Source organism: Argiope bruennichi, chromosome 6 (genome assembly GCF_947563725.1).
Source record: "Argiope bruennichi chromosome 6, qqArgBrue1.1, whole genome shotgun sequence".
Classification (NCBI taxonomy): domain Eukaryota; kingdom Metazoa; phylum Arthropoda; class Arachnida; order Araneae; family Araneidae; genus Argiope; species Argiope bruennichi.
Window position 1 is genome coordinate 42858893 of NC_079156.1, and position 17450 is coordinate 42876342.

General features: G+C 31.3%; 1 protein-coding gene across 1 annotated transcript in view; it reads right to left on the bottom strand.

Moving 5' to 3' along the window:
• LOC129971094 (kyphoscoliosis peptidase-like) overlaps positions 1-17450 on the bottom strand; it is a 68477-nt gene that overhangs the window by 15395 nt on the left and 35632 nt on the right. Inside the window, exons 3-5 of the mRNA XM_056084570.1 lie at positions 15046-15410; positions 14427-14542; positions 14184-14288 (exon numbers count right to left, since the gene is read on the bottom strand). Coding sequence (XP_055940545.1) covers positions 14184-14288; positions 14427-14542; positions 15046-15410 — 586 coding nt within the window. The remainder of the gene's footprint in view (positions 1-14183; positions 14289-14426; positions 14543-15045; positions 15411-17450) is intronic.

Genomic DNA, 17450 nt, shown 5'->3' on the forward strand with positions numbered 1-17450 from the left:
TCCTACGGCTTCGCTAGCAGCGGGAGCGGGAACCTAGTAGCTTCGCTAGCACATTGAACATAAAGACTGTGTGGGTAACATAAACAGTACATAACCAAAAGAGAATAAAAAACGGAGAAATAAGCAATCGGAACATTCTCCATACAAAATTTCAAAGCATTCTTTCCTAACTTCATCAACTCGTAATATATGCATATTTAACTCACTCTTCATCCTTTCTACAGGTTCGAAATACTCTAATAACATAACAAATTATGAAGGGAACCAACCGTTATAACACCAAAAGAATTACGAGAACTGCGAAGAATTCCATTGCAGCTGTCTTTTAAAGTGAGAATACAGACGATTTTTTTAAAGCGCATATTGACAATTAAAAATTGCAAAAGAATAAATATTTTCTGTTCGTATTCACATTAAAAAAAGAAAGAAAGAAGAAAATAACTTTTAATTATAAGCTTAACTTTCTTTATTTAATAAATTTTAATTATAATAAAGAACAAAATTAAAATCTTTAATCGATATTTTTTTTAATATTTTTAATTTAACATTTTTCATAATGTAATTGTAGTTTATGTACAACTCAACCATTGCAAAAAGTAGTAAACAAAACAGAGTACGGTTGCTATAAGAGGGATCCGATGGGTTGCAATATTGGCGACAAACAGCTGATGCACACTAATCTTCACTTAGGCCATTTACATTTATTATTGTTGTGACTGAAGACGATCTTTTATCTATAAAACTATTTATTTTACATTATGTACAGAAACTATATCAAAAACGTAAACATGGATGAAATTCTACACTAATTTTTCTTCCGTTGCCAGTATTGCTAGCTGAATAACAAGTTACATAATTAAAAAAGACAATAGGAAGTGCGAAATATAAAATGAGTGGCAACAATTATAATTACTTTATTAACAGATTATTTATTATTAAGTATTTTTATTACGAGTCATCTAAGATGTTTATTGCATGATAAATATATATTTTACTAAGAAGTTCAAAAATATAATTTATGATTAAATCTTGCCTAAAATATAAGACTTAAGGATAGTCATAAATTAGTGATATTTTTATTACGAGTTTCAAAAATGAAGTTTTCTTGGAAATTTTATTACTTGGAATTACTTGGAAAATTTTATTACTTGGAAAACGATGTCATTAAAATTTCCTTCCAGAAACAACTGATTAATAGTAATAAGTAACTTCCAGGAAATCTGGGGCAAGGAATCCTAATTCTGGAAAGAAAACCCGGAAAACTTCCAAAGCGACACAGCTGTTGAAGAATGCATGAAACAAGCAGAATAAAAATGTATGCCCACCATCATAAACGTTATCTGATGATTCGTCACGAAATTCAGTAATGATGACAGTTAAAAGCATGCGATTTGATTGGTTGCTACTTGAGTGCTACATGAATGTTGAGATAAAATTCTTGTACACCGTCAAAAGCTGTTTAATGGTAGCAAAAGTTTTAAATATCAATTTTCAACCTGATTAGAATTGCAGTATTTGTTTTATACTTGCTTGTTCAGTCATTATATTCAAAGTTTTTTTTTTTAATCTGTTAGATATGCGAGTTCGCAAATTGTACAGACTAAGTCTATGGCAAAGGATAACGACGTGCTCTGATTGGTTTAAGCCTTGGCATCTTTTTGGCAATGTTTTGCCAAAAAAAGATGCCATACCGAAATATATTTTTATAAAAATAAATAAAATATGTGAATTTTTTACCTATATTTTTTACGGTTTACATGTATTATTAATCTGGAACGCATATAAAGCAGAAAAGATCAAATCCTGAAACCTAAATTCAGGAGATATAAAAATTACAATTTATTATAAATAATTTTTGTATGTGTTTCTTCTTAATATTATTTTGATATAACTAAAAAAAATTAGCTACGAAATCACATATTCCGTTAAAGCTTACATATTTATACGTTTTGGGCATTAAGTAATCATCTCCCTATATGTAGTTGATGGGAAAGTAACAAAAGTTCAGCAACAAGTTGTAATGATTGTATAAATTATCTAATAAAGGCGCGAAAATCATAGAAAAATGAAAATTATTTAATTGCTTCATCATATGTTGAGTAATTACTTTTATATAGTTTTTATACTTCTGTGCATAAACAACATTAGTTACTTGTATTACTAGTATTATTAGTAACATTTATTATTATTATTATTATTAATTAGTATTAGTAGTATTACTACTAATAATTAGAGAAAACAATTATATTAATATAAATTAGACCGTGTTGATATTCACTCGTATCTTCCATAATACTAATGAAAGGTACAAGGTTTGAGCCAAATAAGCGAAAACTAGACTAATATGAGTACAAAACATTGCCAAAAAGATGCCAAGGCTTAAACCAATCAGAGCACGTCGGTATCCTTTGCCACAGACTTAGTCTGTACAATTTGCGAACTCGCGAGAATAATTAGGCGTAAAAATGAAATGCTGCCACTCTTAGTTTATAATTCCTTGGAAATTGAAATGATGAGGTCCAAAGGCTTTGCATAATACAGAAACAAAAGTGTTTATAAAATGTAGATACATAATTTCATAATTACTTTTATCGAATCAAAAATTTTTGTGGAATTTGATTCTGACTTTTTTACTTTCTCGTATACGTAGTATGGAGAAAATAGAGTAATTGTCAAAAAATTCGAACTTAAAATTTTGACGAATCTCCACGTTTTAGACCACCTTGAGTTGGAAAAAGTCCATCTTCCTGTCTGTGACAAAGATAACTCATAAACGCTCTGATCTAGACAGATGAAATTTAGTATATGGTCTTTATACCAAATTTATAGATTTCTATCAAATTTTGAGCAAACTTCTCTCAGTGGAAGTATGTCTGTCCGGCTCTTCGAATAAAGTTTAATTGTATAATTACAAAACGAAGAGAACTTGATAGATAAAATTCCGTGCACAGATTTAAATTGTACAGATTAGATACATATCACATTTTGAGCCAAATCCAATAAGGGTTTGACGGTCTGAAGGTCTATACTTTCAGAAACAAGTAAAAGTGATAATTCAAAATCTTAATAACTAACTTAAATATATTAAAATTGGTATTTGATTTTGTCACTGTAAGCGTAATTTTGTATTCTTGTTTTAATCTGTTCGGAAAAATGCATCTAAAGCATAAATTCAATTTTTGGATACTATTAGCCGCATGACAGGGATTAATCGCCAAATAATTCGCCAAAGATGACACGATAGATTCAATAAAAATGTGAAATTCACTCCAAAGATTAATATTTGTAACTATAGTACACAAATGCTATGCAAGGCGTTCTCTAGAATAATGTCTTTTTTAGAATATATAGTAGAAAGGTTTTGGGAAACCATTCTCGCTAATTTCTTTTTGCTGCATCTCGGAAGTTCAAAAAAGCGGGAAAGAGAATGGCAGAATTCCCAAACGTTTTAAAACTTGTTTCTGTATATATGAGAACTTTTTGAAGCCAAAAAACGACATGTCTGATATTGTCAATCTTGTTACTTGTAGAAAACAGATGAGGTTGAAATAAGTCCAGATTTATGAAGTTTTTTTATTAGTCGGAGGAAGTTTGTTTAGTTTAAAGAAACTACACAAAATTTCCCACTTTACCATGTCCTTACAGACCACATCCAAAGCTTTTGAAACACTTATTATCATTTTTCTTTCTTTTGTTTTGTTTTCCCATATCATTTGAGGTAAAGCCGACTCTTTATCTCAATTTCATTTTAAAGCAATAAATGATACGCATGTTTATAGAGTACGTGTTAATCAACGGTGAAAGATCTAAAACTCGCCAAATGTAACACCAAAACCAAATTGGCATTGCAATCCTGTCCGCTTCTATCTTACAAGGAAAAAAAATACAAGCATCTGTTTACGCTGTTTATATTAAAAGATGTCAAAAGTATTGATGTAAAAATGAAAATAAATAAACAAATAAATAAAGATGCCAAAATTATCGCCAACGAATCGCCAATCCAACATTAATTAATATCATCAACTTTTTTTATGTTTGCCACATCATTTGAGGTAAAACCGACTTTCTATCTCATTGTAGAAACTTGAGCAATTCAGTTTAAACCATGCATCATGCGCTTATTTATAGTGTAAAATCAGGTTATGCAATGAGTCTTTAAATGCATTTGTATAAAAAAGATACAAGAAAGAACTAATACTTATGCTACTATTGCTATTTTGGTATATAAGATTTAAAAACATTTTAACTCTTTTTTTTCTTGAAACAGGTAATATTTTTTCGTACACAAATATCAATATTTGAGATAAGGAATTATGGATATTCAAACAGATAATGCAGTTTTGGACGAAATGAAAATTTATAAAGAAAATTTGGAATCGGAAAGTGCAATAAAAGCTAAATGTTCTCAAGAAAATGCAGTAATATCAGATGAAAACACTATTAAAGAAAAGAATAACCTAACAATCTGCGAGAATTCTGAAGAAAACGAGATTCATCAAAATAATAATAATAATTCAGTTAAGTCACATTTTAGTAATGTTAATGACTCATTAATGAAAAGCAAAAATATTAATGTGAAACAAATTGAAACAAATGACACAACATATGAGAAAGCTAGTAACCGGCAAGAGAAAATAAAAACTGGAAAATTTAGCAAAATCAAACCAAATGACTCAAAAAATGAAAGGAAAGCAGTACCATCTCACAGCAATCTCATCAAAGAAAATAATAATTCAAAAAAGAAAGTTTTTTCTTCGAAGGGCAATAAAGTTAATTTTCAAATGAAATTCAAGAAACCGGATAAAATTAAAAACAATGAGGAATGTAAAGAAGCATGTAACACAAAAAAGCAATTGTCTACTCTAAACGCTGTAGCTTCTTCAGGAACAGTTAATATCCCACCTGAGAATCCAACCGGCTTTGTATCAGTTGATACACAATCAAAACATCTGCTAGATTATGGATTTAAACATTTAAAAGAAGAAATGAAGGCCCTTATTCAGCAATGTTTAGAAAAAGAAGATATTATAGAATCACTGGAGAAACGTTTAAAAGACACGGAGAAAAACTTTTCAGAAACGAAAAAGAAATGCTTACATTTGGAACAAAGGAGCGAAAAGCTGTTAAAAGATTTAGAAGAAATAACTGATAAACAGGATAAAGTTGAACAGGATTTAAATGCTGCAAATGCTTTCATCGCTGAAGCGAAACAAGCTAAAAAGATTGCAGATAACACTATAGCAGATTTAGAGAAACGATTACGCCAAACGTTGGCGCAAAAGGAAAAATTGCGATCCAAACTTGATGTAATGAATCTTGGAGGTAAAAATGCCCAAATATCTAGCCAAAAGCAAATAGAAGAGTTGACGGAGTCGAATAAATTACTTTCCAGACAAAAATCGGAGCTTCGCGAGGTGGTTATTAAACAAATGCAACTCGTGAATAATTTGAAGAGGCAGTTACTGCATTTGAAAGCTGGTATGGCACAAAATTACACGGAACAAGAAGTGATGAAAGTAATTGATGAATTTTATTGAAAAAAGGATTTAAAAAGGATATGTATTAATTGAAGCAACTTTTATTTGATTCTAAAGTAAAAAATTCTATTTGAATAATGAATAAAAAATAATTTATAGAAATTTTGAGAGCGAAAATGTATCGAAAATAACGGAAATTGTAAAGACGACCAAAAAGCTACAAGACAAAATTTCGCCAATTTGGCGATTTCAATCATCAAAGTTTTCATAATAAATAATAATGCACTTGAGTATATTTTATAATTCGGCGAAATATTTTCTTGGTGCTTTTTGGTTACCGTTAAAATCGAATTGTATCGAAATTTCAGTGTAGTTGAGATTTCTTTAAAAACCAGTGGGAGGGGTTCCCCTACCCCCAAATTTGCTCGCATATTCCCTAATAGACTTGGTCATGTTAAAGAACGCCTTGCATGGCAATGCCGTACAATAGTTACAAAATATTAAATTTTGGCATGAATTTAGCATTTTTACTGAATTTATCGGGCCATCCTTGGCGCATTCTTTTGGTGATTAATCCCTTGCATGCGGTTAATAGTATCCGAAGATCCAATTTGTTTTTAGACGCGTGCTTCCCGACCGACTGAAAGAAAAATTTTGCACAAAATTGCACTTGTAATCACAAAATTCCATACCAAATTTGATGTATGTAAGTCACTGCGTTTTTGAATTATCGCGTTTACATGTTTCTGAAAGTACAGACCAATGAAGCCTTTGTTGGATTTGGTTCAAAATTTGACAGGTGTCTACACTATAAAAATTAAATGTAGGTACTGAATCTAAACTGTTTAATTCTCTTCCTTTTGCAGTTATCGAACAGCCGGACAAATGAACTTCCTAATACAGATTTTACTCAAAAATCTGCAAATTAGGTGTAAAGACATTATACCAAATTTCATTTGTCTACGTCAGAGAGTTTTTGAATTATCTTTGTCACAGTCGGACAAATGAAAATTTTCAAAAAAAATGTGTTTTTTAAACTCAGAGATGTCTAAGAAAACATGGAAATTCGTCAAACTCTTGAGTTAAAATTTTTTGACGACTGCAATGCTTTCTCTATACTTTGAATACGAGAAAGTAAAAATGTCTTATTTCTTTAATGAATATTTTAAAGGAAAAAAATCCTCGAACTGTATCCTCTAATAAGATTATTTCAATGCAACATTATATTATATAATACATAACTTAATAATAACAATAACAGGATATAACTTAATTCATTAATTTTGTGGTGAAAGCTTATAAGCCAGTTAACAGCTACGCTACACAGAGCAATTGCTTTTGTATTGTGGTCATGTTACTGGACTGCGAACCACAAGGTCCCAGTTTCTACCCTCGCTCATTCCAATTAGCCACATTGGTGACCCGGACGTGCTACTCACTCACCTCCGACTCAGGGGAGGGAGAGTCTGTGATGAAAGCTTATAAGCAAGTTAACAGCTACGCTGCACGAGCATTTGCTCAATATCAAGCGATAATAATGCTATTAAAGTGAGATTTCAACATTACCCGAAGTAATATTCGTCAAACTCTCGAGTTTGAATTTTTTGACGATTACATTAAGTTGGTTAATGAATTTTTTTCTAACTTAATATTTTAAATTATAAAAAAATGGTGTTAGTTTAGCTGTATTAACGATCCTTAAAAAAAAAAAAAAACTACAGTTTTTATGGAATGGACCTAGTACTTTTGAATCATGGTTAGATCACAGAAAATTTGCTTATTCTATGCTTAATTTTTTTTTATTATAATTGTTCATATTTCTTCATTTTTTAAAAAAAAGAATAAGTGAAATTAAAAATTCCTCTGATTATGGATACAAAATTATCGATTTATAAATTGAAATTGAGAGAAATTTTACTTATAGATAAAGTATCCGAGTCATTAGAATGAATGAAAACAAACTAATAACGGTGAAAGTTAATAACAATGCAGTTTTTTTCTCACAAAGCACGCCATAATCGTATCAATCACCCAAAAATTCGCCAAAAGTAAAAATGATTTTCAGGTTTACATTTGTTGAAAAATCAAGAGTAAAAAAAAAAAAAAAAATCAATTTCTCACAACCATGCCTTATTTTTACGAGTAGCCATAAAAACATCATCAATATTTTAGAGTATTTCATATAATCGCCTTATATAAAAATAACAATGGAAATGGTAAAAAAATAAAAAATTTCATTTTCAGTCATGATAAAAAATTTATTTAACGATAGTGATGCAAATTTAAGAGATTTGAACCTCTAATCTGAAATATTGCAGCATAAAAATATTTTAGATTCAATTTGTCTGTCTTAATTCCATTTTAAAAATTTCTTTGGTATTTAATTGTTGATCGAATGCCGGCGATTAATAGCCCCCCCCCATAAAAATAGCCAAAGATCCCTCTCTAATATATTCTTTCGTAACAAAAATTTGGCAATATTAGCCAATGGCATGCGCTTAATAGGCAAATACTTTTTAAGTCTTAATTATAAAGCAATCATTAAGATATGCACAAAAATATATTTGAGATTACGGCAACTTTCACGCGCACAGCTTTAGTAAATTCATAAATTAACCCTTTAAAAAGCCATTTTTTTCTAGTCATATTATATTAAAATATTTTTAGGCTTGAAATTAGAATAAGAAAAGGGATTCATTTTGCTTATTAGATAAATTTAATTTGATTAATTAATTAATTTGGTTCATTAATAATTAAGTAACAAATCAAGACACGTCATTTTGTGTGAGATAAAGAACTGAAGCATCTAAGTTTCTCTCTTTCGAAAAAAATTTGTCAGAACTTATGCCAACCTACATAATTTCATACAAAGATTGATAAATTAGGTGGGAAGCATACTTCCCACGGCTCTAGAAAGGGTTAAAAGAATGTTGGTGTAATGTATACTTTAAAATATTTTTTTAAAAATTTATTATAATTAAAGAAAAATTGTACAGTGATACTGATGTCATTGTTAAGTACTAACTTCTTACTTTCGCGTATACGAAATGTAGAGAAAGTATTGAATCGTCAAAAAATTCGAACTAGAGATTTTGACGAATCTCCACGTTCCAAACCTCTCCGAGTTCGTAAAACACATTTTTGAAAAATGTCCGTATGTCTGCGACAAAGATAACTCAAAAACGCTTTGAGCTAGATGTATGAAATTTGGTATACGATCTTAATATTAAAGTTGTAGATTTCTATCAAATTTTGAGCGAAATCCGTTCAGAGGAAGAAGTCTGTCTGAATTAACGCGACAACTACAAAACGAAGAGAGCTACATAGATGCAATTTGGTACACAGATTTAATATCTATAGTGTAGACATTTATCAAATTTCGAGCCAAATCCAACAAAAGGTTGACCGTCTGTCAGTCTGTACTTTCAGAAACATGTAAATGCGGTAACTTATAAACGCAACAACTTAAATATATCAAATTTGATGTCATTTTGTGCCTAAAATTCCAGTTCTGCGTCAAATTTTCGTCCCAATCCGTTGGAAAAAAAACGCGTCTAAGTCACAAATTTTATTCACAATTATTTTCCCATACTATTATTTTCATGCCAAGGATTAATCACCAAAAAAAAAAAAAAAAAAAAAAAACCTCGCCAAGAATCACACGATAACTTTAGCACAAGATAATGCCAAATTTAAGGCAAATATTAATATTTATGACTAATATATGCCACTAACATACAAGACGTTATCTTGAACCACACATTTATTAGAGAGTATGCGAGAAAGTTTTGGGGAGACCAAGACCACTCTTGCTGGTTACTTTTTCGCATACGAAGTATACATAGTAACCATAAAAAATTAAAAATTTGAGATTTTAACAAAATTCAAGTTTCAGACCTTCCCTAGCCAGAAATTATATACATATACGTATATATATCTGTCTATGAACATAACTCAAAAAATATTTTGAGCTTGACGAATGAAATACAGTATGGAGTCTTTGCACCAGATTTATAATTTTCTATAAAATATGGAAAAAATCTATTCAAAGGAAGTCTATCTGTCCGGCAGTAAGAGTATAAATTAAGACGATAATTTACAAAAAGTAAAGAGTTAGATAGATAAAATTAAGAGCATAATTTTAATATCTAGTTACAGTCTAGTCATATCACTGACTCTCCGACCCACCCGAAGGCACACGGATAAAGAAAACTGATTGACCGGACAGCCGCAACAGCAACATTGGCGGTAACTGTGGCTTAGTCCTAAGGACCATCACCGGCCACGGTACAACCCTTCCCGAAGGAAGTACGTCCCATCATCGATGGGAGGAGCCAGATCCCCCACCTATTTATGTACACACCAGGATGGCGAGATCCAACCACCATACCGGAGGCATCTCATCCTCATTTCGAGGTGCCTCAACGGGGGTTTATATATCTATAGTGTTGATTATTACGAGATTTTTTAATCAAATCTGTTGGTTGTTTGTCGGTCTGTACTTTCAAATAAATCTAAACGCGATAACTCAAAGCTGAATCATCTAAATAACTGAAATTTGGTATGCTACCTTGTGAGTATAATTATTGTTCCATATTAAATTTGATTTCAGTCGGATGCAAAGAAGAAAAGTCGAAAATACATATTCATTAAAATTAGTAGATTCAAGTCAAATATTTATATTTCATTGCTATTTTGTTCGTCAAGACGCCAAGTACATGCAACGCCAAGAAAGTTTCAGGGTGATCACTCTCACTGGTTATTTCAATTTGTGTGAAATGGATATATATATATATATTACAAAATTCATTTTTATTGCTATTACCAGGCACAAACTGATTTTATGACTTAATTTGATTCTTTTTATGTATGTACTTTTTCCGTAGTCCAAAAGCAGCCAAAATGTCGCAATTCCCGTAACTTTAAGTAATAGCAGTTGCCTACTTATTGGTTAAAGGTTAAAGCAATTTTATTTATGCTATTTGATTTTCATCGTGCATGCAGAAAAGTTACATTTCACGCCAAATTGAGTGATGAATTCTGTCGAATTAATGAAAAAATAACAATGCAAATTGTTGTTCTTTGTATTTAATAAATTCTTTTTATTAATCTTGATTTATGTTCGAATAAAATAGAATTTTAACAATAAATTTTTCATTTATTTTTCGACACACAGCACTATGAAATTGTATTCACTTCACTCACGATGACAGTATTATACATATTAGTATTTACTTAACTACACTATCAATTATTAGAATTATTTTAACGAAGTTTTGGTTCCAATGATGTGGCGCCATCTGTTACTGAATATGAGAAAAATTGGTTTTAAGATTCCATAATATTTATAATACACAATTATAAATTAAATGTTAAAAAACAAGTAAATAAATAAATAATAAAAAAAAATCTACTTGCTTAATATGCTAATATATTAAAAAACTTTATTTAATCTGTTATTATTATATTTCATTGCAGAACGACTGCAACTTCATTACACCAGTCAGTCGGCAAGCTACAGCAATGGTGACGAATGATATATCTCGACTCCTAAAAGTACCAAATTAGCTCTTTCTTATGCATCACAATTCAAGATTATTATCCTACTGGAAGTTATCGGAAGTCTAGTCATCAATTTGGCATCCTTTTTCTATTTCTTTACGTATACATTTCCTACTTATATTTTCGCAATCAATAATTCAAAGTGATCACAAAATACGGTACTTCAGTCATCTAAAATTCTGGCTTATTAGCTTATTATTAAAGTTTACCTTATCTACTGCCTTATTAAAAATATCAGCCTACTACTTCGATTCCAATAAACACCTCAATATTTTTTGAAGCGACATATGCACATAAAAAACCAGCCAGTGTGGTCTCTCCGAATCTTTTTCGCATACTCTTCCATAAAGGTATTCTCTCCAGCATAAAAGTGTGGGCCGTGACTACCAAGAGTGCTCAGATTTTTATTTCAGAGTTCAAGAGATTTGAGTGCTGGCTTCCTGACCTAGGGGTAGCGCGTCTCCCTCGTGATCTAGGCGTCCCGGGTCCAAATCCTGGTTCGCGCATGGTTGTTCTCTACCCTGTGTTCTACCTGTGAGGTGCGAATGAGCCCCCCTGTAAAAAGAGGTTGTGCAAGCGAGTGTATGTGTGTGTGCCATTTTCATATGAGCTCGAATTTAGACTTCAGCTCTCGGGTGCTCAGGGGTCTTTACCCTCAGAAGCTACTGCGAAAAAACTTGACTTAAAATAGTCACACGACAACAAGAGATTCGAGTTTTATATTTCATTGTATATATATAAGTAACCAATCTTAAGTAAGAAAAAGTTTGAAAACGAAACTAAAATGAAAACGAAACAAAAACAGTTTCGAAATCGCAACTAAAATTGAGCATAATTTCAGGGGATTTTCGGGTCACGAGGAATCATTATTAGACAATATCTGTATTTCCTCACAGAAAAAATCCCTTTCTTTGAATCCCTGCCTGAGGGTGACCCTTGAAAAAGTCTTCAGGCCGGATTCTTTTTTTTATATATTTTATATTTTTTATAATTTTTTTGGTTTAATTTTTATTTGATTATTTGTTTTTCCTATTAACTCGATTCTAATACTTTTGTATATATATATATATATATATATATATATATATATAAACCCAATATGTATTTTGATCATCTTTTTTTCCCCAGGAAATTAGAACTAAAATTCAAAACAAAATTACAATTTTTGTAAAATAACAAAAATTTATTGAACTGAGATGGTGCGTTTTTGAGTTACGGCGCTTACAATCATACGAAATTAAAGATCAATAAATGGTGAAATCCTCAACGGATTTGTTTCAATATACAGATCTACATTTTAGATGTTAAATCTGAATACTTAAATTTTTATTAACTCTTTACGGGTTGTGACCATCGTGTTCACTGTCATTGGGCAATCAGATAGATTTTCTGTAGATGGATTTCGTTTAAAATTTGACAGAAGCCTACAAATTCGTTATTAAGAGCCCATACCAGATTTTTATCCGTCTAGTTCAAACAGTTTTGAGCTATCGCATTCTACAGCTAAAATAATTCCAAAAAAATCTTTTTCCTGAGCGAGGATCTGAAAAATGGAAATTCGTCGAAATCACAAAATTGAATTTTTTCACAATCGCAATACTTCTCTGAATATTTCTTCTATGAGACAAAAAAAGTAAGAACATGAATTTTAGAATAACTCTACCCGAATTTTAAATGTTTTATGTGACATTTGCTCCATAAAATTTGTTTATGACATTTTTTTTTTTTTTTTTTTTTTTTGCCCAGTCAGATCGTTGACCGGCATTAAGACCGTTGCCAAGCATTTAAATTTGCGTGACGTCATTTAGTTTGCGTGGCACGAGGCTTGCAAACTAAATGAATTTGAAACTTTTATTTCGCTCATTTTGGCGCTTTTGGCGCAGAATGAATGATGCGTATCACTGACCCATACGGAGAAAAAAAATGAAATTCTTTTTATTCTAACTTCTTATGAATTTTTAGTTACTCATAAAACCATGGATTCTTTCCAGAATGCATATTGCTAATACGGAAGGAAACTTAAAACTTTTTGTTGACTTATTCCAAAAATGGAATAATCTTATTACTTTGATAAGAAAAGTATAAATTAAGTGTTACTAAATATTTCTTTTAGCAAGTGAAATTTTGCACTAAGTTGTATTTGGAAAAGAAAAAAACTGGCATTTTACTCCAGAGGTTGTTATTACAGTTTTTGAATGTTTTTGGCTAATAGATATCCGGTTTTTGCGTTAAATTCTTGTGCCTTAAATGTTCTAATAGATTGTTCTTGTTTGATATTGTCATTATGTTTCTTAATAATGCTGTTTTTAATATTAATAAAGGGTTTTTCCACTCTGCTTTCTTAATTTTCTCATATGTATAATTGAATTTTATATATTACCTTTTTAGATGCCTTATATTTATCTGCCTTATGCCTTATCTTTCGCAGAAAGAGAATTTGTGAAAAATTTCTATATTATAGGAGAATTAATTCATCTATGATAAAGAAAGGAGTTAAGAAAACAAAAATATTAAGATCATTTAAAGACTGTTTCAGTATTTTGAAATTCCGAAATGTTTTTTCTTGTTTGAAAATGTTATTGCGAATACTATTCTTTCGAAATTTTTAAAAGTAAAAACGTATTTTATTTTTTTGGGTTAAAATGGCACATATTTTAAAGTAGATTTTCTACTAGCACGTTCGTGGGTAGTAAACATATTGGTGAGATGCACAAAATAGACGGGTGATCGATTTATAAAGCATATTGGATGCAGATGTTATGGAAATATGTACATCTTTAATCTATGCCCTGATATACCTCAACAAATCTTTCTGAAACACAAAGAAAAGTTGAAATAAAATTTCAAAAAAAGCTATCATCCGTAATATCCAACATAAACCGCATCCATAATAAATGCGCTATAATATCTATTAAAGTGCATAATTGTCATTCTACAGACTTTTTAGAATTATTTAAAGTTATTTATTTAAGGAAGCTTGTTTATTTAAGAATTATAGAATTAGATGCAAGTTATAGAATTATTGTTTATAGAATTAGATGCAAGTTAATTAAATTTAATGTATGAGCATTCATGTCGTTTTACAACAGAATGAAAATAAAGTGCTATAGTATTCCTAATCTCGAACAGGCTAAGTGTACTTACTTGCACATTTCCCCAAATAATTTGCAGTAATCCTTGCACACGCCTTCTCCTTGAACCAGAACTTGATCAGCTCCAAGCTTTACATCCATATATTTCCAGTCATACCTTAAAATATTTCAGCAAAACAGATAAATAACGTAGCATGTAAATGTTTATTACTAAAGCACAGATTAGTTATGATAAATAATATAAACATCATAATCAGATATTTAGAATATGCAAAAACAAGTTTGCAAAACTTACGTGATGTTGTTGGATATCCATCTGAAAAATGCTCGAACTTTGAACAGATCATTTTCAGCGGCAGCACACAGGTAATTTACTAAATTTCTCAAGGAAGATTTTGTAGATTCTGGAGCCTTTGGAAAAGAAACAAAAAAGACGTTATTGAAGTAAAATCTTGCATCGTTAGATTTTGAAAATTAGAAAAATAAAAATAAATTATGCAAAATATTGAAATTTCTCATTTCACTAAATTTTCTAATTTTAGTTTTCGAATCTGTATCATTACATTATGTTGATAAGTAATATTTTTTGTGTTCAGTCTAGCAATGTATATGAAGTTAAATTAAAAACACTTTTCAAATGATCACTTAAATAATAAGTTCTTAGGATATTTTTTAAACATATATAAATGCAGATCACAATATTATTGCTTTGAATATTTATAAATATTTTGGTATCCTACATATTAAAATTACTACGTCAAATATTTTATATTTGAGAAATAATGTATCGAGGATATTTTTGATACTTGGGAGATAATGCATCAAGAATACTTACAATAAGATATTACTATAAATTGATGGAAAAAATCTAAGCATTGATTCTACAATATTCGGCACCAGCTTTTTGATCTTACCTCAGTGGCATGCTTGTCAATTTCCTCAAAAACATTCATATCTGGAATCATTTCTTGCTTCTTGCAAGGTGGTGGTCTTGCCGCATATTCAGGGGCCTCGTCTGTTATCGGATCGTTGTCTGTCTGTACTCCAATTTCCCTGAGGTTCATTTTGAGGGCATAGTCGAGGACGGCGTGCTTGCTTAAGCTGTCCTCTACGTCCATCAGCAGCCTGGTGATACCATCCTGGACAGCGTCCTTCGACAGGCGACTGTCCTCAAAGGCACCGCTGCCCAGTTCCTTCTCCAGGTGGGCGAAGGGCGAGAGCAACTCGCTCATGTAGAGCACGCCGGCCGCCTCGCTGTCCGCGGTGTTGGCAGCTTTGGCTGAAAGAGAACGAAATGGAATGCAGAAGCGACCTTTTTGCGTTATGAGAAACATGCAGCATTCCAGTGTTTGCATTCTTAAGACATTGAAAGAAGGTCGTTCAATATATAAGTATTTTTTTATTTGGTCATGTCCTTTCAAGGTTATCTTTCGCGATCTTCAAGCAAATTTTGCCCCTTTTTTACATTTGTAGTCTGCAAACATGATTTCATTTTAAGATTCATGTAATAATGAACCGAATGCAAAGTTCGGATTCAAAACAAACAAACTGTTTTTGGACAAAAGACGAGCGGTAGTTTCTACCAGAACCTAAGACATGAATGAAATATAAATTTGTGTAACTTCAGCAATGTACAGTTTGTAAAAGGCTTACTCGTGCTGTAGTCTAACAAAGGATCTGAAGGGATATCATCATAATTGATGTTATAAACCGAAAATCCGAACGTTGAGTGCTATATCCCGAGGAACTTATATAGTAATAGAACTATCAATTATATTTTCTCCTTTACCACTTCTATCTTGAACGAATTTCAAATTACCAATAATGATTCTCTAATATAACGCTAACCAGATATTCAAGGCTATGGCCAATGTAATAACTTCGATGTCACATGAATAAAATCTACTAATAAATATTATACCAAAGTCTTTGTTTTAGCTTTGTGCCATTTGCTCTTTAATAGTTTTACGTAATGGAAATCTTACATAACCATTCGAATAAAAAGGCATATACTTATGAACAACTCCGTTTTGGTAAGAAACACAGATTAAAAATTCAGGTAAAGACCGAGCTTAAAAAGATGAAATCTGTTAATTCATGCAGTAAGCAGCTATCCTTTGAAATAACTTGGATTTGTTTCTGAAAAAAGCTTAGACTCATACTGAGATCAAGCTGACTTGTAATGAGTGCCTAGTTGAGGACATGTTGAATCATACTGAGATTAAGTTGACTTATATTGAAGGCCAAATCGAAGACATCTGAATCATACTAAGATTAAATTATACTGAGGGCCTAGTCGAAGATATCAAAAACAAATTAATGGAGAATCCATCTAAATTCCCTCATAACTGTATAATTACCGCTTATATATGGTTGCCATATCTTTTTTTTTGTTTTATAATTCGTTCCCCATCCCATCTGTTATCCCCTTGTCACAAAGAGATTTCTTGTATGTTATAAAATCAAAATCTTACATTGAGTGGGAACTTAAATATTGAACGACTGCGGTAACTTGCAGTGCAATAGAGAAGTTACAAGCACCGAAGTGATATATACACAATGCCATCTATTGGATCATCATCATTCCCTGTACCTGTCTTAGCTCAGCAATAGGAATTGTGCTCGACTTGTATCATACCCATGCAAAATGAAAGGAATATGTAAAACAGTCAAGCAGATAAAGCTACATGTGAACATTCAGCGGAAGACAACATGGACAAGCATAAGAATAACATTGAAATTTTAAAATTAATACAACACATTTCTGAGTAGCGTGCTTTATCACCTCTCCTAGCTAAACAGGACTGACAAGGTTGCTCGGCGTTTTTTATCATCCGGTCGAGAAGCGCCTGGGACAACAGGGTATAAGCTTCGCCAAGAAATCTTTGAGGACTCTGCGCATTCTTAGAAGGCGACTGGTAAGATTCAACTTGCCTTTCCAGTGTGTCCCAAAATGTTTCCACTACATAAGGCCTGGCGGCCTCGCTCAGAATCCCTTGTTCTGGATTACTTTCTTTTCCATATAGTGTTCCATGAGATGTTTGCTGTACGTTTTGGGTATTATCCATTAACTGTGGACTAACGGCACCTGGAAATAGGTGAATATCTGATCCTTGATACGCATGCATTTTAACCTTAAATCGAGAACGTTGTTAAAATTACATTACTCTTATCTTTACAAATCATTTGATTTTTGCTTTTCATTATTTAAAGTTTAAACTTTGGTATCATATTGCAGAACAATAAATATGATTATGCCCAGGATATTTATATGGATATATAGGCTGTCCAATATGAAACATTACAAATATATTGTTTG